Source organism: Ochlerotatus camptorhynchus, unplaced genomic scaffold (genome assembly GCF_037179485.1).
Source record: "Ochlerotatus camptorhynchus isolate MF236.1 unplaced genomic scaffold, CSIRO-AGI_Acam_v1.1 ptg000471l, whole genome shotgun sequence".
NCBI classification, from domain to species: domain Eukaryota; kingdom Metazoa; phylum Arthropoda; class Insecta; order Diptera; family Culicidae; genus Ochlerotatus; species Ochlerotatus camptorhynchus.
This window is the reverse complement of record NW_027040957.1, coordinates 1005001-1032274: the sequence shown is the minus strand read 5'-3', so window position 1 is coordinate 1032274 and position 27274 is coordinate 1005001. Positions and strand designations below refer to the sequence as shown.

The 27274-nt window shown below is 37.1% G+C and overlaps 1 protein-coding gene across 3 annotated transcripts in view; it reads right to left on the bottom strand.

Annotated features, from left to right (window-relative positions):
- The window catches only part of SNF4Agamma (SNF4/AMP-activated protein kinase gamma subunit), a 246075-nt gene that overhangs the window by 31386 nt on the left and 187415 nt on the right, over positions 1-27274 (bottom strand). For all 3 annotated transcript variants that reach the window (XM_065235298.1, XM_065235296.1, XM_065235297.1), the window contains exon 9: positions 8832-8880. In XM_065235298.1, coding sequence (XP_065091370.1) covers positions 8832-8880 — 49 coding nt within the window. The remainder of the gene's footprint in view (positions 1-8831; positions 8881-27274) is intronic.

The following is a 27274-nucleotide window of genomic DNA, read 5'->3' as shown; positions in this document are numbered from 1 at the left end:
TAAAGCTAAAGAAAAAAATGGGGAATATATCACAATAGATCAGAAAAATGGTCGCAGTGATGAAAATACAGGACAAGGAAAAAAATGCCATGTATTTTGATGACACTCGATTTTTGATTTCCCTCTCACAGACTACAGAATAGTGTACCTGACACTGCAAAAAATGTCTGGTACCTCTATGTATCTCAGATGTATTTTTTGTGCAGAATATGGAAAGAAGGAGAGACTTCGAATGTTAATCTTAATGGTACCTCTAGACATTTTTTGCACTGTACTGTCCTCTGTGAAAAATTAACGGAAAACAGATTATGCCTAGTTTTCGATTAGGATTGGGCGATCTTCAGAGAAAGATAGATCTTGATGGATCGATTTGGATTTGGCTGTAGAAATGCATACCAAAAGTACCGCCTCATGACAGTATTTCAACGGCTGTCGCTTTCTTTTTCTTACGACAGCCTTGAGCTATAAGCGACAACCCACAGTAAGGCTGTTATACGACATGCAACGTTGCCGTCCTGTGCAGTACACGACAGCTCGTTCTTAGTCATGTATTTTGTTCGTTCGGCTATGACAGCCTCGGATGGTCTTTCGTAACGTTCCTCGTACATACAACAAGCAGCGCGTCAAACTGCCGATTCGTTGCTGCTGTCTTTGAAATTTTGTTTGTATGTCGTAGGACTGCTACTACACTACCAAAGTGACGCCGAAGCTCGTTTGGTTGCTATCACGTTCGTGCTGCCCATTACAAAATTTGCATCCGATATTTTTTTTAAACGCGCGGTCTTGAGCAGATCAGACATTCCGACATTCCGGCAAAAAATATAAGCCTACCCGACACTAACCTGACGTTTACCAAATCCCAACCCGATGTTGGCCCGACATTGACCCGACATAAACACAGAATTGACCCGACATCGACCCGACATTTGGCCGACGTCGATCATAAATTGACCTTGCATTGATCCGACATCAGGCCGACATGTCTGTTCGGGATTATTCTTCTGGGTTTCTTCCATACTCCACTGCCGTATATCAATTGTATAGAATGTCTCGTGACATCCTTTTCGAGACAGGCACTTGGGTAAGCTGAGGGATGTCGTCGGTTTGTGAAGGCTGTCATGACGACAGAAAAATTGAAAGTAAAGTAGTAAAGTATACAAAGCAACAGTCAATTCAGGTATAAACCAACTGTCGCGAGAAGGCTGTACTTTTTGGAAGCCTGTGTAGAATCGATCCACTTGCTCGTTTTCGCGTAAAATAATCAATATTTATCTTACTTGTAATTACCTTTGAAAGTTTTTTTTTCAAGTTTTTTTTTGTGATCTGAAAATTTACCCAGTTTGGTTAGAAGTTTCGAAGCTAACGCATGTCCACAGGCCTAATAGAAAGATAGGCAGAACAAGTGTATCATTAAGAATGGTTGCATGCAGGGTTGCTTCCACTCACTTGCTATAGATGAGTGATTTTCGGAGTTTTGAATTCGTTAGATGTTGTAATGGAGATTTGTGCTGTTGGATGCGGGTGGAGATTGGAGGGCGGGTGTTTGACGCATAGAGCCTGTCAATTTCGCTTTCAGAGTGTCGCAGTCAGCGGTTTTATGATTCGTGAGCGCTCGCGATTCGTAGAATCGTTGATTGTGACTGCAAGTGGATTTGACGGGTTTTGTGTGTCGGACGCTTGCTTTTTGGCCTCTTCTTGTGTCTAATATGTGCAGAGTATCATTATAACGTCTAATGGTTTTGAGATTCCTGGTGGCGTGAAATATATTTGTGAGAATATCTTTTTGAGATTTTAGCAGTCACGTTTTGTTTGTAGTTTATATTTTATTTATTTCATGTAATTATCGTAAATAATAGTTATTCAAAGCGCTGTGGATTATAAGATGCTCGATGACCCTCGAGGGATCGATTTTGCTTACTGAGCAGAAAATCATGGATTTAACCCCAAGCTCTTCCACAGCACAATAAATCGCCATCATCATTTGTATATTTGATATTGAACATTAACCTCGGAAACTATTTGCATATCAAGCGAAAACGTAGTCCTGTATTGTCGCGAAGCGTTATGGTTCTGAGATGCTCGATGACCCTGGAGGGATCGTTTTTGTTTACTGAGCAGAAAATCATGGGTTTAATCCCAAGCTCTCCATCATGACTCTTAAAATTCATTATCACTAAACAAAATTAATATGTTCTTTCGATAGCCGGCTATCGAGAGATTAAATAAACAACAAATAAACAATACATACGTTTGGATGCATCGCCAACTTGAGGTGAATCCTAACCGAATACCCTACCCAACCCTCCAACTCCGTAGCACTTATGAGGGTGTCGTTAAGTCGGTGGCCTCTCGTTAAGTAAGTACTACATCAACATTTCCTTCCCTTTCCCTAGTTATGGTAAAGATGGGCGTGGCCGGGAATAGCGACAGTCATGCTTCTGTTACTCTTGTTTAGATTGGAACCAATGTTTACTCCTCAGCATTATTCCTGAAAGTAGTCTAACTGAGAATTTCAGAAGAGACGTGAGTGTCGCTAGTATCCAATCTACGAAGTATATCATAACAACGCTAACGCTACGCTAACGCTAACGCCTGTGTAGAATCGATCCACTGATTAAATCGGTACCAAAGAATCGATCTTTTTTCGAGCTATTTTTAATACTTCAATTACAAGGTTTTCAACCAGGGGCCAATTCACTAATGCAGAAGCTTGAAAAAATAGTTGATTGGTAAAATATTATGACTTTTTTTATGTGATAATAATAAAAAACTGAATTTATCCACCTATGATGAGATCTAACTTACGTTTTTCATTTCAGGAAAAAATGCTCAAGTCTGCATTCAGTGAAGAAAAGGAAAATAATTTCTGATATGCAGGTTAGTGTCTGAATTGTCGTGTGATTGATCGATTGAAACATTGCAGATTTTGCCAGGTAGCACCCAGAACATGTCTTGGTAGGGCCACCCTTGATATCAATTTTCAAATTTTAGCACACATAAAATAAAAATAGGTACCGACTAGCGACAATCCTTTTTTTTTTTTTTTCTATCCTGATTTTATTTCAACACACATTTAAACTGAATAAACTAATTTTTTTACGTTTCCTCATAGTTGCGATATTTTTTAGTAGAAATGTTGATATCGTACACACTATTCATTATCAGAAACCATGTTGAGCATCCCTCAATTTATTTTTCAACAACGTCAACAATTGTGAAAACGCCTTTAATGCGTTTTTTTTATGAAGGCCTGCTTTTTATAAATCATAGGTCTTTGATATATTGTACAGCTCAAAGTAATGTTCTCAATATTATGAAATGCACAACTTTACTCAAGAAAGCATCTCCCTAGGAAGCTAATAGAGCTTTCTGTTTGTCAAACTTTGTAAACATATCGAACAGAAATGAATAAATAGTGTATTACTGAATTATAAGTGGGGATGGGTGGCATTCACTAGCCCGAGAATACCCTCCACATGCTAGCCTCTTCACCAACCATACATCAGTACACACTTATCGAGTCAGTAATTTTTACCGAGTTTTTGAATTGCGGAACTCTTCGGTAAAATTTAAAAAATCTGTGAAAAATTCAAAGTTGAGAAATGTGTTACCAAATTTTACAGACTAACTTCTGTTAACCCCGTGTAATGATGAAAAATATAAAAATTCGATTTTATCCAATCTTTACGAATAACAGTCATTTGAATTTTAACCGAGTCCAGTAAAAATACTAAATCCTTTAAAAAATCTAAGTGTGTATACAGAAGCAGCGGAGTTGCATACTCCTCCATCGAAACAGCACCACAGCTGAGCTGCGAGTGCTATGAAATAAAAAGGACATCGACTTATTACCACTACCTACTTCTCTCCCTTCCGCTCACAGAACTCGCCGATTCGGTGTCTCTCGTTGTGTTTTCTGCTGAGACTGAGCTATATTCGATACCGCGAAACATCTCCGCAGTTATGTTTTCTTTCGGCGCAGGAGATGTGCGGTAATCAAAAGTTAAGAATGTAGCTCAACATTTACAATAACATTCTACCAAACTTTCATGTGCGTAGTCCACTGCAACAGCCGAACGTACGAACGAATAGGGTGACTATAGCGCATTTTATGAAAACGTCACAAGTTTTTATGGCTGTTTTAAATCAATAATTACGAAGAAACCATAAAGCCATAAAGGATACTACCAAAGGCACAAATCTAGGGAACTGCATGGAAAATGTTTTGTAGAACAACAAAATAAACAGAAATGAAAATTTTCAACTTAAAAACACTAAAATGTATGAAATTTCACAAGTTTGTTTGGTACTTTCAACATACTTTTCAATTTTAATGTATGATAATTAACTTAAATCGAGTTCTTTTTCAAAGAGCATTGATAGCTAAGACTTTAATCTTTCATTTGGTATGTTGAAATCAGAAAACCACATTAAGATTGAAAAAATATAGCTAACCAAAGTTGGCAATACAAAAAAACATAAAATGTTGAATAACTCACTTAGCAGTCATTTCCGACCCTATGTTTCATGGGGATTTTTTCATAACTTTAGGAGCCCTATCTACCCTGAAAATATGTAAAACCCGGAACCAAACACCCTGTATGCTTACATTGCTTGAGTATGGTTGGTTGTGGAATCCGATGAAACCATCACTTATTGAAACTAATCCATTTAGTTTTTTTTTTCATTCTCTTTTCGCGCTTTGCATATGACACCATTTCATACTAATCTCTACTTTGATTCAATGTCGTACGGAGCGTTCATTCAGAGTGCTCAGTGGACCAGCGACTTAAGACGCGGCCTCCTCCCAGATGATCATGATAATGCAAAAAAAAATGTTTTCGTTAAAGGAAGTTTTGCAACACAGGTTTGATGTTAGATATGTTTGCAGACAGTGACAAATGGTGGACATGAAGATCAAATGGAGGTGCCCGGCAAATGTGTTATATCCTAGACAAATGGTAAGGTTCAAATTCGCTGTTGTCGTCGTCAACCGTCAACCGTAAAACTATATGAATTATCGCGTATCTTTCATGTTCGTTACATACCAAGCAAAAAATTAATAATAATTTGTCGTGAAGTGTTTTGGTTTTCAGATGCAACTGTCGAGACAGAAGTCTGGTATCATATTATGCTTTCATTATGCAGTCAAGACTTTTTAAATCAAAGCAACTTAACTTGAAGTTCTGCTGTTAATTTCTTGTTTAAAATCGTCGGTGAACTAACGATTATTGTTTATTTGTTTTGTTTAACACATTTTAGGTAATTCGTGCCTAGCCCGAGGTGACATTTGAGCTTAAATCTTTCAGCGTGAGAAGCATGGATGCTAACCATTTACGACAGGCCCGTATTTAGTCAAACATTATGAATGCAAAATCAGTAATCAAATTGATTTAATTGAAAGCAGAATTAGTTTTCCGTTTTATTCAACAGTGTAAAATTTTGCTCTCATTTTTGATGTGTTAACCGTTAAGTCAACCAAAATGAGATCAAATGGAGTATTCAAAATAAGTTACATCATAACAGCAAATTCTGATTTCAATTTGATCTCTAACTTTGCTCGGGATTCCATCTACGAAGTATACCCGAGCAAAGTTAGAGATCAAATTGAAATCAGAATTTGCTGTTATGATGTAACTTATTTTGAATACTCCATTTGATCTCATTTTGGTTGACTTAACGGTTAACACAGCAAAAATGAGAGCAACATTTTACACTGTTGAATCAAACGGAAAACTAATTCTGCTTTCAATGAAATCAATTTGATTACTGATTTTGCATTCATAATGTTTGATTGAATACGGGCCTGTCGTAAATGGTTAGCATCCATGCTTCTCACGCTGAAAGATTTGAGCTCAAATGTCACCTCGGGCTAATCACGAATGACCTAAAATGTGTTAAACAAAACAAATAAACAATAATCGTTTGTTCAACGACAGATGAACTTAAATCAAATTTTAAACAAGAAATTAACAGCAGAACTTCAAGTTAAGTTGCTTCGATTTAAAAAGTCTTGACTGCATAATGAAAGCACAATATGATATCAGACTTCTGCGCGACAATTGAAATCAAAATGAGTTTTCATTATGATAGGAACTGCAAACTTTAATATCGATTTGCTTTCATTTTGTTAACCGACTTTGCTCGGGTACCGTAACAAAACTAACGCTAACGCTAAAATATGTAGTTTAATGCTATTAATATCCCTATCAAAATTCAAAGTTTCCACGTCGTAGAGTAAAACTCTGTGTTTTCACTGAAAGTGCACTTGAGAGCGTTTTCGAGTGCACCTTCAGTGAAAACACAGAGTTTGGCACTACGGTGCGGACATTTTCCATTTTGATAGGGAGATTAATAGCACTAAACCATCTATTTTAAGATGTTTTATTGATTTTTTTTTTATTTTGATTTTGCGAGACAGAAGGGGGTCTTATGAAGGCCAAATCTCAAGTCTCAAGGCTGCATCCAAGAACGCGAGTGGATCGTGGTCATCACGTCAAACTATAATGTCTAAAATGAACAACATGCCCCAAATAACCCCTAGAATGGCTCCCATACACTCTCCATGCTGAATCGCGAGTCCCCCAATGCAGGTCAATTGAATATGCCTAAATGAAAAAAGTTGCAATGTGAATAATGACCGAGATTGGTGAAAGTAAAGGAAGTTGTTAGTTGATTTTACCATCACAGAGTTTGACAATAAAGCGATGGTATATTATTATGATGTTCAGTTCATCATCGATACTTGATGCACTGAGGCTAGGCATGAACATTTACTTGACTTTTAACTCCTAGAGTTATTTCGTCAAGGTTGTCTCCGTGAGGGCACTGGTTAACTTGAATCACTGAGAGTATCTTCGGAGTCTTCGTATTCTGATTCCATGATTTCAGTGAACGATCTTATCGTGGCTGTTTGAAACTCGCTTCAGTTATTAGCCACCTCTTGCCAATAAACCGCCGATCGACCGCTTCCTTCTACAGCGTGCCTTGCGCTGGTTTTCCATGTGAAGCATGGTCTTCCAATTTTCTTCTTCTCCGTGATCCCATACTTAAGGGCTTTCCTGATGTCTGCTATGAAGGTTTTGTTTTTATGAAAATAACATGATGTTCTATCCATCTACATCATGGCTATATGTCGATCCAGGGTGCAGATAGTTAATATCGTTGTCTTCTTCAAAACTTCATCGTCTTGATCTAAAGAATAGAAAATCGCCGCTCGATCAATCCAAATTCAAAGTTAGTACCTGTGTGATGCCGCATTCCAAAAATTTTGAACCACATAAATAAATAAAAAATAATAATAAGTTTTGTAGCCATTAGACTGAATCATTTAGGAAAAAACAATTCATAGTTAAAATCATAATTCTAAACTACACAATTATTTAATTTTGGCTTGTAGTTAAATTCCAACAAACATTTGGTCCGCTACATCACAACTGGCCTCAGTAGTGAGCATCTTTTAAATTGTAAAGATACAGACAAGCCCTGGGACCTGGTTGCAGTTAATCAATCCTCAAGGTTATGCTATCTATTTTAAGATGGGTTAACTAAAAATTCCACTGGATTTTACGTTCGCATTCTATAATAAAAAGTAATGAAAAAGCTCCTTATGGGTGGTATATGTCCGGATGTGTCCAATTTGATCCTGTACGCTCAACGTGACCATCATTTTTAACTCTCATGTGGTTTGAGGTGCCGCATGATTTGACACGTATTAGATAAACTCTGCTCTCGTAACCCATACTCACCGATTCCAAAAATATGATTCTATGTGTTCTATGGTACCACCATACCTTTCATTTGGCGGTTGTTGCGTTCAATTCGGTCCAGTGATTACTGAAAAATACGTCGCCCCAAATTGTGTAACACAAACACATGCACACACATACAGACATTTTCTGATCTCGTTGAGCTGAGTCGAATGGTAAATGGCACTTGGCTCTCCGAGCCTCAGTTCGAAAGTTGGTTATCCAAGCGTTGTGTATACCCTTCTCTGTATGAAGGGTAAACAATACGATCAAGGCGCAAAACAATGGATAATTTCTATGTTAAAAATAACGTAAAAACCAATTAATGATTTTGTCAAGCTTCTGCATTCATGTTCCATCTGCTGTTGATTGCCGTGACATCTATCGAAAACTACTCACAATCTGTTTTTCGTTAATTGTTCACAGAGGACACTGCAGTGCAAAACATGTCTGGTACCTCTATATATGCATTTAGATTAATATTCAAAGTCCCTCCTTTTTTACACATTCTGCACACAAAATAGCTCACCCCTCACAGAATTTCCCGTCGATTTTTATGTATGGGGCGGGGCATCTTATGCGCAGAATATGTAATGAATGAGGGACTTCAAATGTTAAAGTAAATGCATATATAGAGGTAGCAGGCATGTTTTGTAGTGTCACATACTCTATTTTGTAATCTGTGATAGGGAAATCACAAATCGGGTGTCATCAAAATACATGGCATGTTTAGAGATTGAGGTCATGAGAGAGAATTTTCTCTCTCAAATTTGAATGTTTTTGGCTCTCTGGGTAAAGCAGGCAAAACTTTTTTGATCTGAATATGCACCGAAAGCGAATTGTTCTCACTTCTCTCAATTTCTATATGAGGTTTTTTATCACTTCCTACTAGCGGGACAGCGCCATCTCTGTAGAAAATGGCCGGACGACATGATTAATTGGTCAGAATTCACCCTGTTTCGTATAATAGTAGAAGTTGTTCTCCCCCATCAACCTAATGGGTCTTCATCAGAAAAACAATGCAGAAACTCGATTCACTCTCATTTGAAACTTAATTATAGCACATATATCTCAACCACTTACCTAAATCGGATAAGCTAACTTTTTCCAGGAAGGGATCGGCCACGGGGAGCTGAAACGAGTAGATGGAAAATAAATTGTCCTGTTAGTACGAAACATATTCCGGTCACTGTCAGTTGGCGTGGGGTGTGAAATATTTTCTAATATACCATGACAGGTTGCTAATGGAATTTGATGTCACTCTAGACATGGGTTAACCAAATTGGCGGACCTGCTATCTAGTGAGTATTGGAGTGGTTTGGATTCAGGCAATTTAAAAATAAATATTGGCAAATTACATTATTATTGACTGACTGACGGGACATGCTTTTTCGTAGCGATTGGCTAAATCGGGTGTACCAGCTAGGCGACCTCCCGGGATGATAATTAGCATCGGTGGCACTAGGAAACGATGAAGACAGTGGACTTGGCGATGCTGGACTGCTGATAGAACGAGCAGATTTATATTGGTCTCGAGCTGCGTTTGTACTGCCATGAGGATGTAGCACGAAACTGTTACGGTTCGAACTTAGATATACTTGTGCAGCGTGAACCTGTTGCTGCAGGAGACTAGGATTCGGTGCAGAACCGGTTGAATGCCGTTGATTCTTCTGCTTTGATTCTTTGGGTGACGGAGTACTGGGTATCGCCTGAGGTGATACACTAACTTTCCGATTATTTCGGATCGTGATTGGACTGGTTCTACGAGGAACCCGTATCTGCGGGGTAGTCGTTTGTTCTGGATATCCATTTCCGTTGACTGGCGAGGTAACACCACTATTGTTGAGTGATTTGGAGTGGAGCAACGGTGGCACAACTTTAGGTCTCGATATCGATACGCTCGCTGCCGGTGGCGACGAATCGAAGAGTGAAAATCGTCGGAACATTATCTTCGTCAAATGAATGCACGTGTACAGGCACTTCACATTGCACTGATAGTTCACATGGTACTGTGTATGGTAACGTCTTTATTTTATCACTTCAGCTTGTTGTTTATTCGTTCCTGCTTGATGAAATATTCCGCAAAAACAAAAATATCAAACATCTTCGACGCGGGTAAAATTCAAATTACTCTCAGAGACGCTTCTTCATCGGTACGAAAGACCGACGCCGTGTGCCTCGTGTTGATTGCCAATTTTTTTCCACTCGCAGATTATAACCACTGACTATGGTCGTATAAATTCTCAGACGGATAGTATGCGACGCCGGGTTCCAAAAGTGTTCATTTTTTTCAGCCTATTCGCTACGGCACGAACGATATTTATTTACTTCGGCAAATGTTTGTTTACAGAATTAGAGTATAGAGTCAAAGGGAAATGTAAAGCGATCGTATGTAGGGTTAGCGTTCCAATGTTGGTCCCATGCTCCAAATTTTGACTATCGCGAAACCTATTGTTATAGCTATTGGACCAACATAGGAATAGTTACCCTACGTGCATACATTCACCAGCAGCCGCGAGAACGACCCGGGAATTTGGTTACAAATGCGATACAAAAAAAAAACAAATAAAATCTGGTTTTGAGACACGTTAAAAGCTTACACCGCATGCAAGAAGTTTGTGAATCAGTGTGTAAGCTCGCATACTTTGTTCTCATTTGATCCGCAAAAAGCGCGATCGCTGCACATTTCTCCGATGAGAATGTGCAAAAAGTCACACAATGTATGGACCAGAGCCGATGATACACTCGATTATGCGAAATGGAATAATCGCTGAAATATTTCAGTTTGTGTGTTAAATGGATAATATGTGGAAGTATGTGTCCGACACATATATTGTGCATTGGTTGATATTATTTCAAAAATGTATGGGATACATAAATGCCTTAGATGGCTTAGTCAGAAGAGGCACTGTATTGTCAAGCCGGAGGCGGCGGGTTTGATTACCAGTTCGGACTAGAAAATCTTCCGGGTTTTAAATTTTTTGGACTTTCCAGGGCATAGAGTTGTGCTTGCCACACCATATACAAATCCATGCTTTGAATGGCATGCGAAGATCGAAGATCGTGTAAGAGTATCAAATCCAGGAAGAATAAGAAAACACATTGAAACATAAGATTATGTTATCTTCTCTTCAAAACCACACTAGAAATTATGCACCAGAGAAGTACAAAATATCGATAGATAGCTTATAACTCTCAGAGTACAAAGTCTGCAAACTGCGTGGCTATGCTGTGTACAAGCTCGACACACAGTTTGCAGACTTGGTACTCTGACTCTTAATATACCATGAACTGTAGGACGTTGATCGATAATCACAATAAAATATTAATAATTAAATGTTCGATATGAGGAATTTCAGGCAAGATAGTGAAAAAACGAGTTTTAAGCTTTGCCCTAAATGTACCCCACGCAAACATTACCCTACTTGATGGTGATGGTTTTTTTTTTGTAAATTTAACCCAATTTCTGCCTCTACATCTTGACCGTATCATATACATATTGTAACACTTAAGAGGGACTATCATTTGCATCTCTCTTACCGGGTTTTCGATCAGCTCAAATTTTCAAATGACCGTTAATCGTGACCAAGGAATCAAAAATATCCCAAAATCACAAAATGACCAGCGATCAACGAGCCGAGTGATAACTCTTTGTCAGAAATGGAAAGCAATAATGATATAATCTTCTTCCTTTTTCTTCATGACAAACAATTTCTGCACATAGCTCGTTCGGTTCGGTAGAAGGAAACGACCATATGGCTGGCAAGCTGCTTCACGATGTTTTTTTTTTTTTTTTAACTTTATTAAAGAGATTTTTAACCTTAGCTAGTTCATCTCTATGCTTCACGAAGTAAAACCGAAGATGATACACGTGTGTTAATGGTATTTTTTTTGTTATGTGTTTTCTAGATTCTGACACAGGGTAGAGCACTACTTCGTCGTAATCGCCCAATCAGAAAAGATCAATAATATCAATGATTTCACCATGCACAAATCAATAATAGGTTTGTTTTGATGCGTAAGTTTATTAGCTACAACATAAATCCAGTTGGAGCGCATTGTATGAATATTTACGCTCATTGTTCTCAAAACAAAAGAAGCGCTCCTAGCGAATCCTCTTTTTCTACGTTTATCCGTAGGACGAAGAAAATCTAATGGCGTTTCAATGCGTTTGGACGGAATCGAAACTCGTAGAACGAATTTAGAATCAAGAAGTAGTGTTAGATTTTAAACAATATCTCAACAATTTGTGACTTTTTATCAAATCCAACGGTACGTATGGAAAGGTGAATGAATTTAGAAGTCATCTTTGACAGAAGTATTCCATTTTTTGTTTAAACTCGTTCAGAAAAGAGAGGTAAAGCGCCGGATGTGCTTAGTAGGACGGAAATTAGATCAAAAACCCAACTTCAAATCTCCGCGTACATCGTACGGGTTAGGCAAAGAAGTGCTCTGATATGTGCAGCCAGTCTAAGGTAACCTAAGTCAGGTGTAAAATTAGTATTTTCTGTGTTTATAAACCCAAAATGTCACTAAGACCCCTGCAATGGTAAAAAACACCGAAATAGTTCAAAAATCTAGGCCGTCTCTAAATATGTTAAAATTACTTAAAAATGGCTTAAACACGGCAAAATTTCTTGAAAATGGCCCAAATGGCTTAAAAACACTGAAGGGAAGAGAATTGAAAAGATATAGAGAACCTACTCCAAAACATTTATAATAAGAATTCTGTTAAGATGTTTAATTTACTAGCAGAAAAGAGAAATCTTATTTACCAATTCGGTTGGAAATAACTTTCAGGGCCACATCATGTAACCAAGCCAAAACTACTTTTACATACAAGCGTTCATACGAAAAAATGTTCATTTTCACTTCTACAAAGAAGCCCCAGTTTTTAATGATTTGAAAATCAATCTGTTTTTACTAGCAACAGCAATAAATCCAAGAGATTCTTATTTTAGCACAATTTTAATTACTTCAACTGCATTTTTAAATATTTTTTTTTTTTAGAAAAAAAAACTCATCACTAGGTTGTCCGAATTCCTGCGAACGAGCCTGCGAATCATATATTGAGAAACGCGGCCAGAGGAGTTCACTAATACCTTTATCACAAACGAACAGTTACCGAGAATAAAACATAGCAAATATGTATTCTATATTTATAAGCCTATTCTAAGAAATCTTTATAAACCTCGGAACGATAAATTAGTTAAATATATTTTAATACACATGTCACATATCAATAAGACTGATAATGTCACATCGAACTAGTGGATTGCATTACAATACTTCTTTGACCTATTTTCCCAACAAAGTTAGTGAAAGTTAGAATCTGCTGATTGGCAGTGTAACGAAAATCATTCTTCACAAAACAAAACAAAACAAAAAGTATATCTTGCCATCTTCCGGCGAGTGATCGACAAGAATGAAAAAAATATGTACCCATACACACATAACCAAAGCGCTGTTGACTGACCGAATTCGCGATCCCACCTTGCCCGCTGCTAAACGACACGGCGTTGAGAACGGCATATCGTTCTCGGTTGTATATAGCAGCAATTATCGATTCTTATGCGAGAAAAATCGGGTTCGGAACGGTGTGAGGGGGATAAAAGGAGTTATTTTTCGAAAAATAACAACTAGAAATTATACATACAGGCACTGGTCATATAAAAATATAAATGCTACGAGTTTGGCCGAATGTTCCGTGTGCTTCATTGCTTGAAACCATCCACAGTTTCGGGAGCGAAAGCGTCATCGATTCGATTATTTTAATATGCAATCCGTGTCTTGTCTGGTCAGTTGATTACCTCTCATGGGTGACATCTTTTGGTCGTGGTTTTGTGATTGCGATGAGCAAATACTAAGGAATAATTAATGCTATGTTTTTGGTCGCATGTGGATGGAACATTTGAAAGTGCTTTCCTATGTGTAGTATTTTTGGCCGAAATTTTCCGTATTAATGAGATCACTAAAATGTATTACTTATTGTGTTGTAACAATAACAACAAATACGCATATTAACAACATCAAATAGTAAAGGAGACCTTACCCTATCTGATGGCGTTGTAAGAATGCGTGAGTGAGCTTTTATTTGCGAGAGTTGAATTCATTGATTATTGTAAAGATTTGAAGCCTGTTCTGCAAAAATATCAAAATTTGCATCAGTCAAGTGCTTAGTGTCCAGAAAATCTATTATATAGGGGAACTGGCTCTAATTAATGAAGGTTGGGCCCATCAATAAAAATCTCCTGTTCTTCATTTCTTCTGGACAATACAAATGGATATGCGCTTTCCTTCGACATGGGGGCCAAATATTAGAGACACTTAGGCCGTCATTAGGGACATTAACCTTATAGATACAAATTTCGTAATAAATATTTATACTTTAGGCATAGTTTGGTGCAATAAAACCTCTGAAAAAACGCAAAGGTTTTGAGGAAAAGGCAGATCCTCCAAAATCAGGAAAGCACTGTACATACAAACGTTAACACACATCCATATCTAATCGAGCTTCTGCTGAAAATTTTCAACAAAATCGATAATGGGAGTTTGGAGTCAATGCTTATGCAGCTTCAAAGAGTTCCAACCAGAATTTGTTTTCATTTAAGGAAGTTTGAAAATCTTTCGAGGAATGTTGTGTGAAATTAGAAAGAAACTTTGGTAAGCAATGCAGAGGAATTCAGAGAAATGCTAGGAGAAATACTTGAGAAGGATTCGGGTTTTTTAGTTTTTTCTTAAGACCTAAAGTGACCTAGGGGAATTTACGTATTCTCGTCAGTCTAAGCAGCATCCGAACTTCTATTAGCGATTTCTCAGCGTCACACACATACATGACAGGTTTGTTTGTTGACATTTATCTGCTGCTTGTTGTTCTACCAATTCCAATCGACAGAATTGATCAAAACGGGTTGAACATGTTTTTACAACGCTCCAAACTTCTCAGGTGAGTGTGACTATTGTCGGCAGTCTCTTTTTCTTCGGCACCCTTTCCATTTGAACTGCGTGTTAACCAGCTGTTCTATTATCGGCAACTCGAAATCAGCCGTAAAATGTGGCATAACAGGATTGCACAGTCGTAAAAATGTAATCAGATTGAAGCTGAAAAGGTAAGGAATCGGCTTAATACATTCAGCGAAGAGTTTTGATGGGAAAATACAGTGAAATTAACGTTTCAATTTCGGTTGCCGAAAACAGTCAATGGGTGCCGAAGCCATAATTCACCCTATATTATTATGCTATTATCTTAAAGAATCTTGTAGTTTTCTGAACATCCATGAAGTTGCTAAGCATCTAAAATGTTCCGTGAGCTGTGTATTTTATTGCATATCACATCTAATGATTTCACAAAACTAAATCAGTGGTGGTCATGTTGAGTACTCAGGACCACATTGGACACACCCATGTTCCGTGTTCCACTAAGGAAGTGGTCAACATTTGATGAGTTAAAACCTATAATTCGATACATCAAATCAGATAGTTCAAGAACAAGATCATTGGCGGTCATTTTAAGTGCCCAAAACCACTTTGATCACACCCGGACATGTCTCGGGTATACTCGGGGAAGTGTCCAGAATCTGACTTGAGCTAAAAGTTCATTATGCAACATCTCAAATCAAATCAGAATTGAATAACAAGATTATAGGCAGTCATATGCCCGAGCATGTTCCGAAACACGATGACAATGGGCCTTTTGCGTGACGTAATCAATTGAAGTTCCCTATATCGGTGCTGGTAACGAGTCACTTTTTAGTGACTTGGCCAGTCACTAAAAAGTCTCTTGTTTTAAGGCCAAGTCACTAAAGTCACTTTTTCTTGTAATCAGTCACTATTTTCAACTTTTTTAGCGTGAATTTATTTCAAGATTGATCATTCTTTGCATTGTGGCGTTTAATCGTCTTTCTTTATCTACAGGGTGTCTACTTATTTTTCTAAATAAAATTACCTGAGTTTTCCATACTTTAACGGACTAAATAGGTGTCAAGCGAACTTGAGAAATATAGCAAACATGAGTGGTATTGTGCAAATTTTTAAGAAGTTCTAAGTACATCAGAAAAGCTTTATCTAGAGATTTTTGGAGAATTTCAGATCTTAAGAGCAGTTTTTGTAGCTTTATTTAGTCCAGACCTTTGGAGCAGTTTAAAGATCTATAATAGGTAAATTTAGAAAAAAATCAGGATAGTTCCATGATACGCTGAAAAACAAAAAATCAAGAACCCTTAAGATGTTCCGAGAATTTCAGGGAAATACAGAGCCCTTCAGAGAATTTATTAAAAAAAAAACTTCATAAATATTTCAGAAACTTCACAGAAGTCCAGAGAATTTCAGGGAAATTCAAAAGTGTTTACGGGAATTTCATTTATTTCCGAGCAGCAGAACCGAGATCTTCAATAGAATTGAGAGCTTGAGGGAAGCTTCGATAACATCAAGACAGATTAGAGAATCAAAAGGCAGTTTAAATAATTTTAATCAAATTGTAGAAACCTTAAAGAAGTTGCGAGAAACTCAGGGATTTTCCGGAAAGTTCAGCAAAGCTCCGAGAGAATTTATGAAACGTGATAAAAATTATATGAACATCCGGAAAACGTGAGAGTATTTTAAGCGTGTTATAGCATGGAGATTTCCAGAACTTAAAAAAAAACGCGCTTTAACTAAATTGATTAGAGAAAATTAACGAATTTCTATTAATACAAAAAATGCGAGAACTTTTAGCAAGCAGTGATATCTTCAAAAAAAATTCAGAGAACTTCTAATAAATTTAGATACTTTTAGATAGTTTCATGATATTCAGCGAAGTTCCGAGTACTTCGAGGATGATGAGATAGCTTCAGAATAATCCCATTAACTTAAGAAAATTTGCAGAGACTTACAAGGAGTTCCGTGGAATGATGTGGTATTCCATGAATTCTATGATTGATCCGAAAACGTCAGAAGCGTCAGGGAATCATAATTCGTATCATAATACATATCAGAAAATGTTCCGGGTTATTAAACAAATTTAGAGAACTTCAGATAACCATATATAAGTTCAGGGAATATTAGTGAGCGTTTATAATGGTTATAATACTTAAGAAAAGTTGTGGAAACTTCAAGGCAGATCATTTAATTTCAGTATAGTTGCGAATTCTTAAAAAAATACTTAAAATTCAGGGCAGTCTAGAGAACTTTAAAGAAATTCAATAATCGTTTAGGCAGGAAAGTCTAGACTATTGAAGAAGTTTTAAATTATTGTCGATAATTTAAGGGAAGTTTCATGAACGTCAAAACAATCTTAAGAACTTCAGTGAAAATCATAGAATTATATTAATTATTTCGTACTAATTACATGAACATTGCAGGAGCACAAAAGTTCCAGAAATTTAGAAAAACTTCGAAAACTTCACAGAAGTTTAAGAATTTGATGAGAAGTATTGTAAACATCCGGCTTGTTTCTCAAACTACAAAAGAACTTCAAAATTTCCCTTGGAATTCTACTCACATTGTAAGTCTCCTAAGAATTCATTGGCAAATTCAAAAATTCCTTAGATTTCTTCTCATTATTTGTTTGGTGAACCATCCTGAATTTATTTTCCGAATTCTTTAAAGGTGTTCTGGAGTTATTCTCAGATTTAATTGTAATTGTATTTTCAAACAGATTCCAACCCAAGTAACATTTCTAGTTTTATGAGGGTTCTAAAGACAATGATTTAAACTTGTAGAATGCTTTAAAACCTCGATAAAACTTGGAATGTTGCTTGGGAAGGACTTATGCTCCAGATTCGTTTTCTCACACAAACACAAAATTATACTCAGAAGGCCCTTGGAATTTTGCTCTGATGGAGTTGTGCTCCTCAGAAATTTTCAGAGTTTTCATTAAACATTACTTTTAATTCAATTCAATGTTTCTTGAAATTCTACTCAAAACTATCAGGCTTCACAAGATATCTAAAATTCTTCAGAACTACCTTAAAAGCAGATTGCATTTGATGTTTTTTTCTGAAAGTTTTTTTTTCCAGCACTTACTTGAAATGAGGTCTTAGAAATTATATTAAAATTCCACGAGCTTTTAAAACAGTGCAGAGTCCAGATTCTTGAAAAATTCTTGAAGTATTATAGCTTTTAAGGGCAGAAATATCAAATTTAAAATTTCTACAAAATAAGCATGTCAAAAAAAAAACATTTCAAGCCTCTGTTTTTTTTTAAATGTTCAAATGTTACTGATCCACTGTGGATCTATAAAGTTCAAAGTGTGAATGAAAATAACGAGAAAGTTTAAATGCTTGTATTTTAAAATTCATTATTTTCTTTAAAATATCCTTAGTAAGAAAATTAATTAATTATCTGAGCCTTCCAGGTAGTTTAAGGAAAAATAAAATTTCCTTAGGATTCCCGATTTTCCAGGTTTTTGCAGTTAGTAGACATTCTATGGCCGTGGGTTTGGCCATACATTTTCAATTGAATCTTTCGTTTTAAAGGTTCATATCGTACATAAGTGTTTATGAGATACTTGTTGAATAATTTTAGACTTTTATTTTCTCTTAGGTCACTTTTTAGTCACTATTTTTGCAACTATAAGTCACTATTTGGTCACTTAATTCTTTAACATGGTCACTAAAGTCACTATTTTTAACAGCAGTGATCGCTACCAGCCCTGCTATATAAAGAATACTTTTTACCCTTCTTACAAAAAAGTATACTGTTCTGCACAGGTATGTTTTATGAAAAAAATAGTAAAATAGTGGTATTAAACAAATAATTTCATTTTCAGAACTTATTTATTTATTTATTTGTCGTTAATCAGTGTAGACCGTTTAACAATTGTTGTCTTAAGAGCTATTTCTACAATTTTGTCTTTGTTTGTATTTTTTTTATAATATGTCTTGAGAACAAGTTAAAACATTACTTCTAGCTGACGTTGTGCGAGGAATTAAAATATTGCTTTTATTTGGTTTTTGTCATTGTAAAGTCAATGTTATCGCAGTGCTTATTATATGTGTCCATCATTTGGTTCAAGGGTCCAAATTTGGTATAATTCGTACGATGACGATTTGTAGCAAATATATTCCTATTTCGTAAATGCCTAGATGGTGTATATAAATTTAAGGATGACAATAGTTCTATTTAATCAATTCGATGTGATACGATATCGTTTACGAAAGAAATCATAGCAAATTCACGACGCTTTTTTAATGTTTGGATATTTATGAGCATACACCGAGCTGTGTAAGATGGCAGAGGAAATACAGTCCAACCTAACTTGCGGAGTCCATACAATAGAAACTGATTTTGAACGGACTTTATTCTTTCTTCATGTGTGATTGAAAAAGGAGACCAAACTATACTGCAATATACTAATATCGACCTTACATAAGGAATGTACATTTTTTTTATCGTATACGGATCGTGAAAGTTATAGCAGAAACGTTTTGTGAAACCAAGCATGTTGTTAGCTCTGTTAATAATTGTGTTATATTGATCGGTGAAAGTAAGTTTTGAGTCCAAAATAACACCTAGATCCCTGACTCTATCACACTTTTCTACGATATGGTTTCCTACAGTGATTGTTATATCGGGTAGGACTCGTTTCTACTAATGGTAATTGAGTTACTTTTTAATATTTAATTGTAGCAGGCTTTTTTGGCACCAAGTATGGAATATCTGTATTTCCTCTTTGAATGTGAAGATATCTTTGGCATCTTTTATTTCCAAAAAAAGTTTAATGTCGTCAGCATAGAAGTGACATCAACGGGATTTGATGTCTTTCCTTTGAATTTTACTATTTGATGGCGGTCAGTTAAATATGATTCAAGCCACTTGAGGAGTGCGTAATGAATTCCCATTTTTTGAAGTTTAAAAAGAAGCATGGATGGATGTCAATTCGATCAAACGCTTTGCTGAAATCTGTATACAACACTTCTACATGGTTTCCGCTATCCATTGCATTCAAGGAATAATTAATTAATTCGAGCAAATTCGTAGTTGTTGAACGGCCTTTAAAGAAGCCATGTTGCATAGTAGTTATTCTGTTTTTAATTTGAAGAAAGAGTTTTTCATTCAAAATCGCCTCGAAAAGTTTCGGAATGCAAGAGATAATAGCTATACCACGATAATTACGTATGTCGGATTTTTTGCCCGATTTAAAGATAGGCCTAAAAACGAGTTTTTCCATATTTTAGGGAAGTTTCCGGATTCCAGTGACATATTGAAAATCCAAAATAATGGAGCAGTAAGTTCAGTTGCTAAAGCTTTCATAAAAACTGGCGGAACACCGTCAGGGCCTTATGATTATAACATCTTATTACTATGTGATGGTAGTAAGTAAATTTAATTTGGATGTTGTTGTTGAAATTGACATGAAATTTATTGCATCAAAATTTAGTCTGACCCGGCCTAAAACGATTTTTACATTATACATTTTTCTCAAACTACATCGCGTGATGTAACTTGATAAACTTCACTTTCTAGGAAAATATCAAGAATTTTGAACACTTTTATGATCAAGATTTTCCCGTTGACTAATTGTTCGAACCGTCTCAGTGTTGACTACTTTCCCCTACGCAAAAATAATAAATAATGCAAAGTCTTTTAAACGTCTAAATAGCTAAAAATGACCTTAACATCTAAAAAGCTCTAAGCTTTGAAACACTTACGTTGACTAAATTAGGAACTGTTCATAAACAACGTAGACTGTTAAGGGGGGGGGGGGGTTGGTTGGGGTTTGAAATTTTCCACGGCCCATGAACATTTAATAAAATTTGTACGCATGAACACCGACCGCCATTTATTTTATTTTAGAGCTGGTTTTGGATTTTTGAGAAACCTTAAATGTATAAACAAGTAGCGACTAGCTTTTACTCAGTTTTTTTTTAAACTCAATACATTCATGCATGGAAGATAACCAACCATAAGATGTGCGAACCACCCATTCGGGTTATCATCACATCCTTATGTGATATGGTTGCACGATACAGTTCAGAATTTACAGAATTTATTTATTTTTTGTTCATTCATTATTGTGATAAGAATCTCGGATTAATATCTCGGACTGTAATATCTGACTTTATTTGCACATACTAACACGTAGAAGTACAAATACGGAAGTTCTGAATAGTTGGTAGAGCCTGTCAACTCTTGACATTGAACATGTCTCATGAAAGGTTCTGGTTTATAATGGGTTTTGGACATTTGCCCCAAGGAAGATCGAAATAACGCAAGATGTGTCTGCAGTTGCACTAGACGTTCAATATTATCAAATAATCGCATAACGGGTGTTGCTTCTAGTCTGGGTTTGGTCACATCTTTGAAGGCATCTGGATCATTTGTAGATGTGACACTATTGCCCTGAGCACTCAATACAACTGAATTAATGTGTCGCTTGATAGGTTCCGGTATGAATTAAATGTACGGATAACCTTAAAGACACCAAGAGAATGTGAGGGTGTGGTCGATGGGTCCCTGGTACTCAATATGGAGAGTACAATACATGCAAAAATAAAGGGACCGCTGAAACCATCGAGGATATCGAGTTGTGGAAAGTTGACTGCATATGATATCTTCTTCTAGAGATTATTCTTATTCTTCTTCTTCTAGCACTTTTAACCATTCTATAGCGAGCATTTTGCTGGCTCTGAATTTAGTGTGCTAGATGCATTTCCACAGTTATTATTTGAGAGCTTTATATGTCAACCAATGCACGAATTGGTATATTGTGATGCAAGCACAAAGATTTCCTCGACGGGACCTGCAATTGGACCCGCCTTCTCCGGCTTGGTAATACCGTGCCTTTACTGACGTAGCATTGTAACCAGTAGACCAGTTATTTCGCCTTTTTATAATATAAGGTTGACTAACGGCAAATATAAAGCTTTGGTACCCCTATACTAGCCGCGCCGCATGTTAGTCTTATATAGCAAAAAAGGTGTATTACTGGTTATTTGGGTATCTGAGGCCCTATGACATGATATCGTTAATTTATTAGGGTTTCACTGGACGAAAATGTGTATAATCGGCCAAAAATCACTTTAAAAGATGGGGCCTTCTTAAAATAAATTAAAATTATTAAAATACGCTAAAATAACTCAAAATCGTAATGAAATGTCTCAAAAACCACCAAAACGTGTTTTTAAAATTATGAAATGATGAAAAACGAAAATAGGTAATAACAATGAACGCCAAAATGTAGGGGAAATGACGGCTTCGGCATGACAGACTATTTTCGGCAACCCAAATTGAAACACTATTTTCACTGGATTTTCTTACGAAAACACTTCGCTGAATGCATGCAAACGATTATTTATGCTTTCAGCTTCAATTTGACTATATTTTTACCACTGAGAAAAAGCAATCTAGCAAGGTTTTCTTGAAATGCAACACACGCACCACAAATTGTAGCTGATTTCGAGTTGCCGATAATAGAACAGCAGATTTACATACAGTTCAAATGGAACGGTTGCCGAAGAAAAACTGGTTGCCGACAATACTCGCTCTCACTAGAGAAGATTGGAGCTTTGTAAATGCGTTTCAAAACAGTTTTTGACGATTCTTTCGACTGAAATTGTTAGAGCAGCTGGCAGCAAAAGATTGTAAACAAACCAATACTGCATATGTGTGCGTTCCTTAGAGAAAAAAAGGCTATAGAAAGAAGGTCGCTGCTTAGGTTGCCGAGAATACGTAAATTCCCCTACCTGATGAAAAAAAAAATTAAAAAAAAAACTCGTAGAAAGGCCAAAACAGCCAACAACGTCAAAATGGATTTAATTTACCTAAAATCGCCTCATAAAATGCCGAAATGTTTAAGCCAGATTATCAATACAAGCGTTAGAAAGGCCGAAGGTCACCTCAAAATAACCTCTAAACGCAAAAAACACACCTTTGAATGCCAAAATGATAACTGGGTTTGTTTGTAAATAACCGCCTATCTCAACGAATATAATTTCAAATATTAGATTTCAAGGTTATTCTCCTGGTGAATTTTTCCAATTCCCTACTTTTCCAATGTTTTTGGTAGAGTTGCCGTGCATTTTGGGCTGAGCCCAGCCCGCCTTCTTTCTTGCTCACAAATCATTAAAGAAATACAATAATCACATTTTTTCTAATCAGCACTGTGTTGTAATTTTTCACGGTTGAGTTATTTATAACCCAATGTGCTTGTGCAAACTAATAGAAGCAAAAAACGAGCAAGGATCAGAAACATGTGATCGAGCATGAATCCATTGAAACTAAATACATATTACCTACTACATGACGTTTAGCAACGACTTCATCTCGTCAATTATCTATCTAGCATGCCTACGACAGCGGTGATACGCGAGATCAAGGTCAGACATATGGAGTTGCGCTGCCAAAGACAGCGTTCATTTGGGTGAGCCCACGAAATGCATTTGCGGAAGCGACCACGTCAATATGGTGGGTCTGGCCTTGTTACTCTTGAAATGTTTTTTTGAGGAGATGATTAAGAGTTAAATATTCGATTAGTACTCTGTTCGTACTGATAAAAGTGATTACATTTGAGGTGCTATTCTTATCTTTGGTGCAAGCCTACGAAGTTACGGTTTTCAACAGATTTTTGTTTCGATTTTCTTCTGTCCAAGAAATCACGAGGAGAACTTTACGCTATTATTCACTGTGTAAATCTAAAAAGTTTTTTTTTCAGCGATAAAAGCAAAATAAATTTGGTTGGTAACAGCAAATAACACACGGCAGCTGCTTGTTTGGAGAGAGATAACGCGTTGGTGTTTGTGTGAACAAAATGATGCTAATTTTTTTTAACTTTAGCCCAACGCAATTTGCGATTTACTTTCTGTGTGACCTTGAAGAGGTGCCGGATGATGTTTTGAGTGTTTTTAGAAGAACTTATCGGATACGCTGCCTACACCTTTATTCTAATATTGGTGGCAGCAGGAACGAACTATGGACAACATGTGGAAGATCCAAATTATTGCATGATCGATGTGCATGATAGTACCATTTCAGTAGCATCGTCTGCATAAACAAAACAAAAAAGTTTTTCGGAATGAATCAATATTTTGATCAGCTTCCTGAAACTTAATTCTTAACGAAGGCTATTTTTGTTCCAAGAAATGACATACACGCTTCAGAGCTCAGTATCGCGGTGGCGGCATACCAATGTCGAAAAAACTAATAAACAGTTCGATTGATTCTGCTGGAAACCGGCTTTGCATCCCGTCCGTCTGTGAGTAGGTTCAATTGTCTTCGTGTTCAAAGTACACACGATTCGTTGGCCTATGGATGTTCATTACACAACAACACCGTGAAGTGGTGAAAGATTTCCTCTGCCTTCCCATTAAATGCATATTTCAATTGACAAGCAACATAGGGAAGCACACGATGGCGTTGATGATATAATTATTTTCTCCACGATTTTTATTGCTACACTTGATGACAAGCGGCTTTTGCTCTGTTTTTTCTTATGGCCCAACAATAATAAATATAATGATAAACACACTTGTTCTGGGCTTGATAAAGGCGTATAACACTTGTGCCAGGCTCTTCGCGCTATCTGCCTGTCTCGTTGGTCGCCCACGAACGCTATTTTTGCACTGATAAATACCAACACTGCTGGGTCCTGTTGATTGAGGGCCAACCTCTTTCCATTACACAGTTATTATAGTAACAAATGGCACTCGAACACGCGACGCCCGTAAAATCGATCAACGAGTGTAGGTAGATCAAACACAGTTGCTGACACATGCACTACAAATCATTCCAGTGACGACTAATTCATAAATCGAAAGTAATCTAATATGCATCTGTCCGGTGCTGTAAAGAGTGCATCGACGATAATTATCGATTCGTCAGCGTCGTCAGCATTTCCGTCATGTATTGTGGGTTCTAGGTGTAGGAATGCAAAACACGACCGGACGCGCGAACGTGAAGGGAACTACAGTGTTCTCAAAGGAGGTTGAACTGAAACTGGCTCAAGTGACGAAAAGGAGCAAGCGATACAGATATCAACATACCTACAGAACACCATCAACCCTGTAGTAGCCATACACCAGACTAGACGCGCGCTGCAGCATACGTGAGCGTGAGATTGTATTTACAACCAACGAAGACGACGACGACGACGGAGGCAACGTTTGTTTACATTGTGAGCCATGTGTAGGCTGCTCGCGGTGGTTCAGAGCCATTGCACCAGGCCAGCAGCGGCAGAGTGGTTACTGTGGCATACATGATCCAGGGGCATTGGCGTTACGCATACCGATGTGACGGGGTAGAGTGGTTCTGAGATAAGCCGAGGAACGGATGAATTGTGGGCATACTTTTTTTTGCAGTCGAAGCGTTAGTAATCAATTGCTATGCAGTTTTAGGTTTCATGATCAGGCGTGCAATGTTATAGGGGAACGGAACCTATTCTCGGCCTATGCTCTTATTTTGGGCTGAACGCTAAAGCTCAGGATTGAAACTACATGTCACTAATTTTCATTTACTAATGATATTAAGCAATTCATTATACTCCATTCCAGCAGGAAAATAAGGCAAAAGTAAGCTATAACCCGAATTTTAGAGTTAGGCCCAAAATAAAACCACCGGCCGAGAATAGGATCACTAGCCTTATTTCTATTCTTATGCAAAACGCATTCAAAGTTCTTATTTTCCAATAGCCGAGTCAGAAAAGGCACAGACAGTTTAGTGTGTCTGTGATAAAGGTGTGGACAGTGATTCCCGGTTTCTTGAAGGTCAATGTACTCAACACAAAGGTACCCAGAATTTTTAAAGTCGGAATCCTTAACCCTCCCAGGCCCATGATCACCTATAGGTGACACATGTTAGGGGTGTAAAATTCTAATTCTTAACCGATTTTTTAACTATAACCATAGATTTTAGCAATGACGGGTTAAGATAATGTCAACAGCTAATTTATGTTATTAAAGATAACGCAACTTATAATAGTAGGCCTTCGCTGTTCAAAATAATAGTTAAATATAAATGTAAGGTATGCATCCACATTAATCTGGACACCTTCAAATCACTGTAACTTTTGAAATATTGCAAGTAGGAGTGAACAATTTCGCTGAGGTAGCTGGGAGTCATTGATGAAAAAGACTATGATAGGTGTTTACATTCCATGTTTAGTTTTCAAGATGGTGACGAATGAAAAACACGTGCGCGAGCGGATTTTGTACGGACGTAATGGAAATCCTGACTTGCCCATACAAGAACTTGCGTAAAAATTGGATTTACCTAAATACGCTGTTCACGGTTACCTCAAATCATTTTCAGTCAAACGTTCCGGTCGAGAGGAAACCAAGAAGTGATAAAAACATTGGACCGAAAGGTGAAGAGTATATTGAAGAAAAACCGTAATCTCTCTGAACGGTGGCTCGTAAAATAAGATTGTCACCTAGTTTTGCTCGAAAATCAAAACAGCGGCTAAGTCGTATAAAGTAAAAACAGTTCCAAAATGACAAACAAAATTTGACAGCGAAATCACAGACTCGACGTTTGTACTGCGAATATTTGACAAGTTTTCATGTGTTGTTATGGACCATGAAACTTATGTCCTGAAGGATTTCAAGCAGCTTCCAGGACTGGCTTTCTATTACGCTATGGCCAAAAATGCTACAGCTGAGTATTTCATGACGAAGAAGGCATCGAAATTTTCCAAAAAAAATACCTTATTTGACAAGTAATTTGCACGTGTGGCCGGAAGAGTCACTACAGGCACAATCAACAAGGCGATTTACCAGAAAAAGTGCCTGCAGAAGCGATTGCTACCCTTCATCAAAAGCCACAAAGAAAACCCTTTGTTCTGGTCCGATTTGGCATCAAGCCATTATGCTAAAACTGTACGAAGGAAATCAAGTGAATATTTATGCGCATTTGAGTAGCGATATTTTCAAAGAAAAATCGAACGTTTTTCGAACGACGACATTTTGGTAATTTTGCGAATTCAAAAAAAAAAAAAACATGTTAGATTTTAGTTATTTTAATGAAGAACTCAAAACGCTAATTCTTTCTTTTCTCCGATGTTTCAGTGCTGACAACGCTGTATTGCAAGCGACAAAAACATCGTCTGCATCTGTTTGGTTGCAGAGCTGCCAACAGCCGAAAAAATAATATTTGGGCAGAAAATTTGCGAAAGTGTTGCTTAGTAAAATACTAACAATCCGAATTGCCCCGGAACCTGGGTAGATCACCTTTTCGTGGTACGTTACGGGATGTAAGATCTGCCACCGATTCCTAGTCTTGACTACTTCAAACTAGGGGAACATGATTTTTCAGTAATCAAAGGAGCTCATCTTAGTCCTTGTTATTTTTTATGCCTTGTTGACAGTGACAAGTCTCCTATCTTGGACTCTGACCGGAACCTGGATGATATCATAGAGATACAGAGATAAGACAAATCATCGAAGCTCATGTGTCTCTTCAGCGTCCTGCACTGAAACATCCTTGGTTCAACAGCTACCTTCACCAATTCAAGTGCCGTATGGACAATCTTCTCTTCGGAAATACAGTCACAATCGTTCTCAACACTCGATCCGTCGTTTTGTGCTTGCTAGAAACAGGTATAGGGCTAGTGAGCC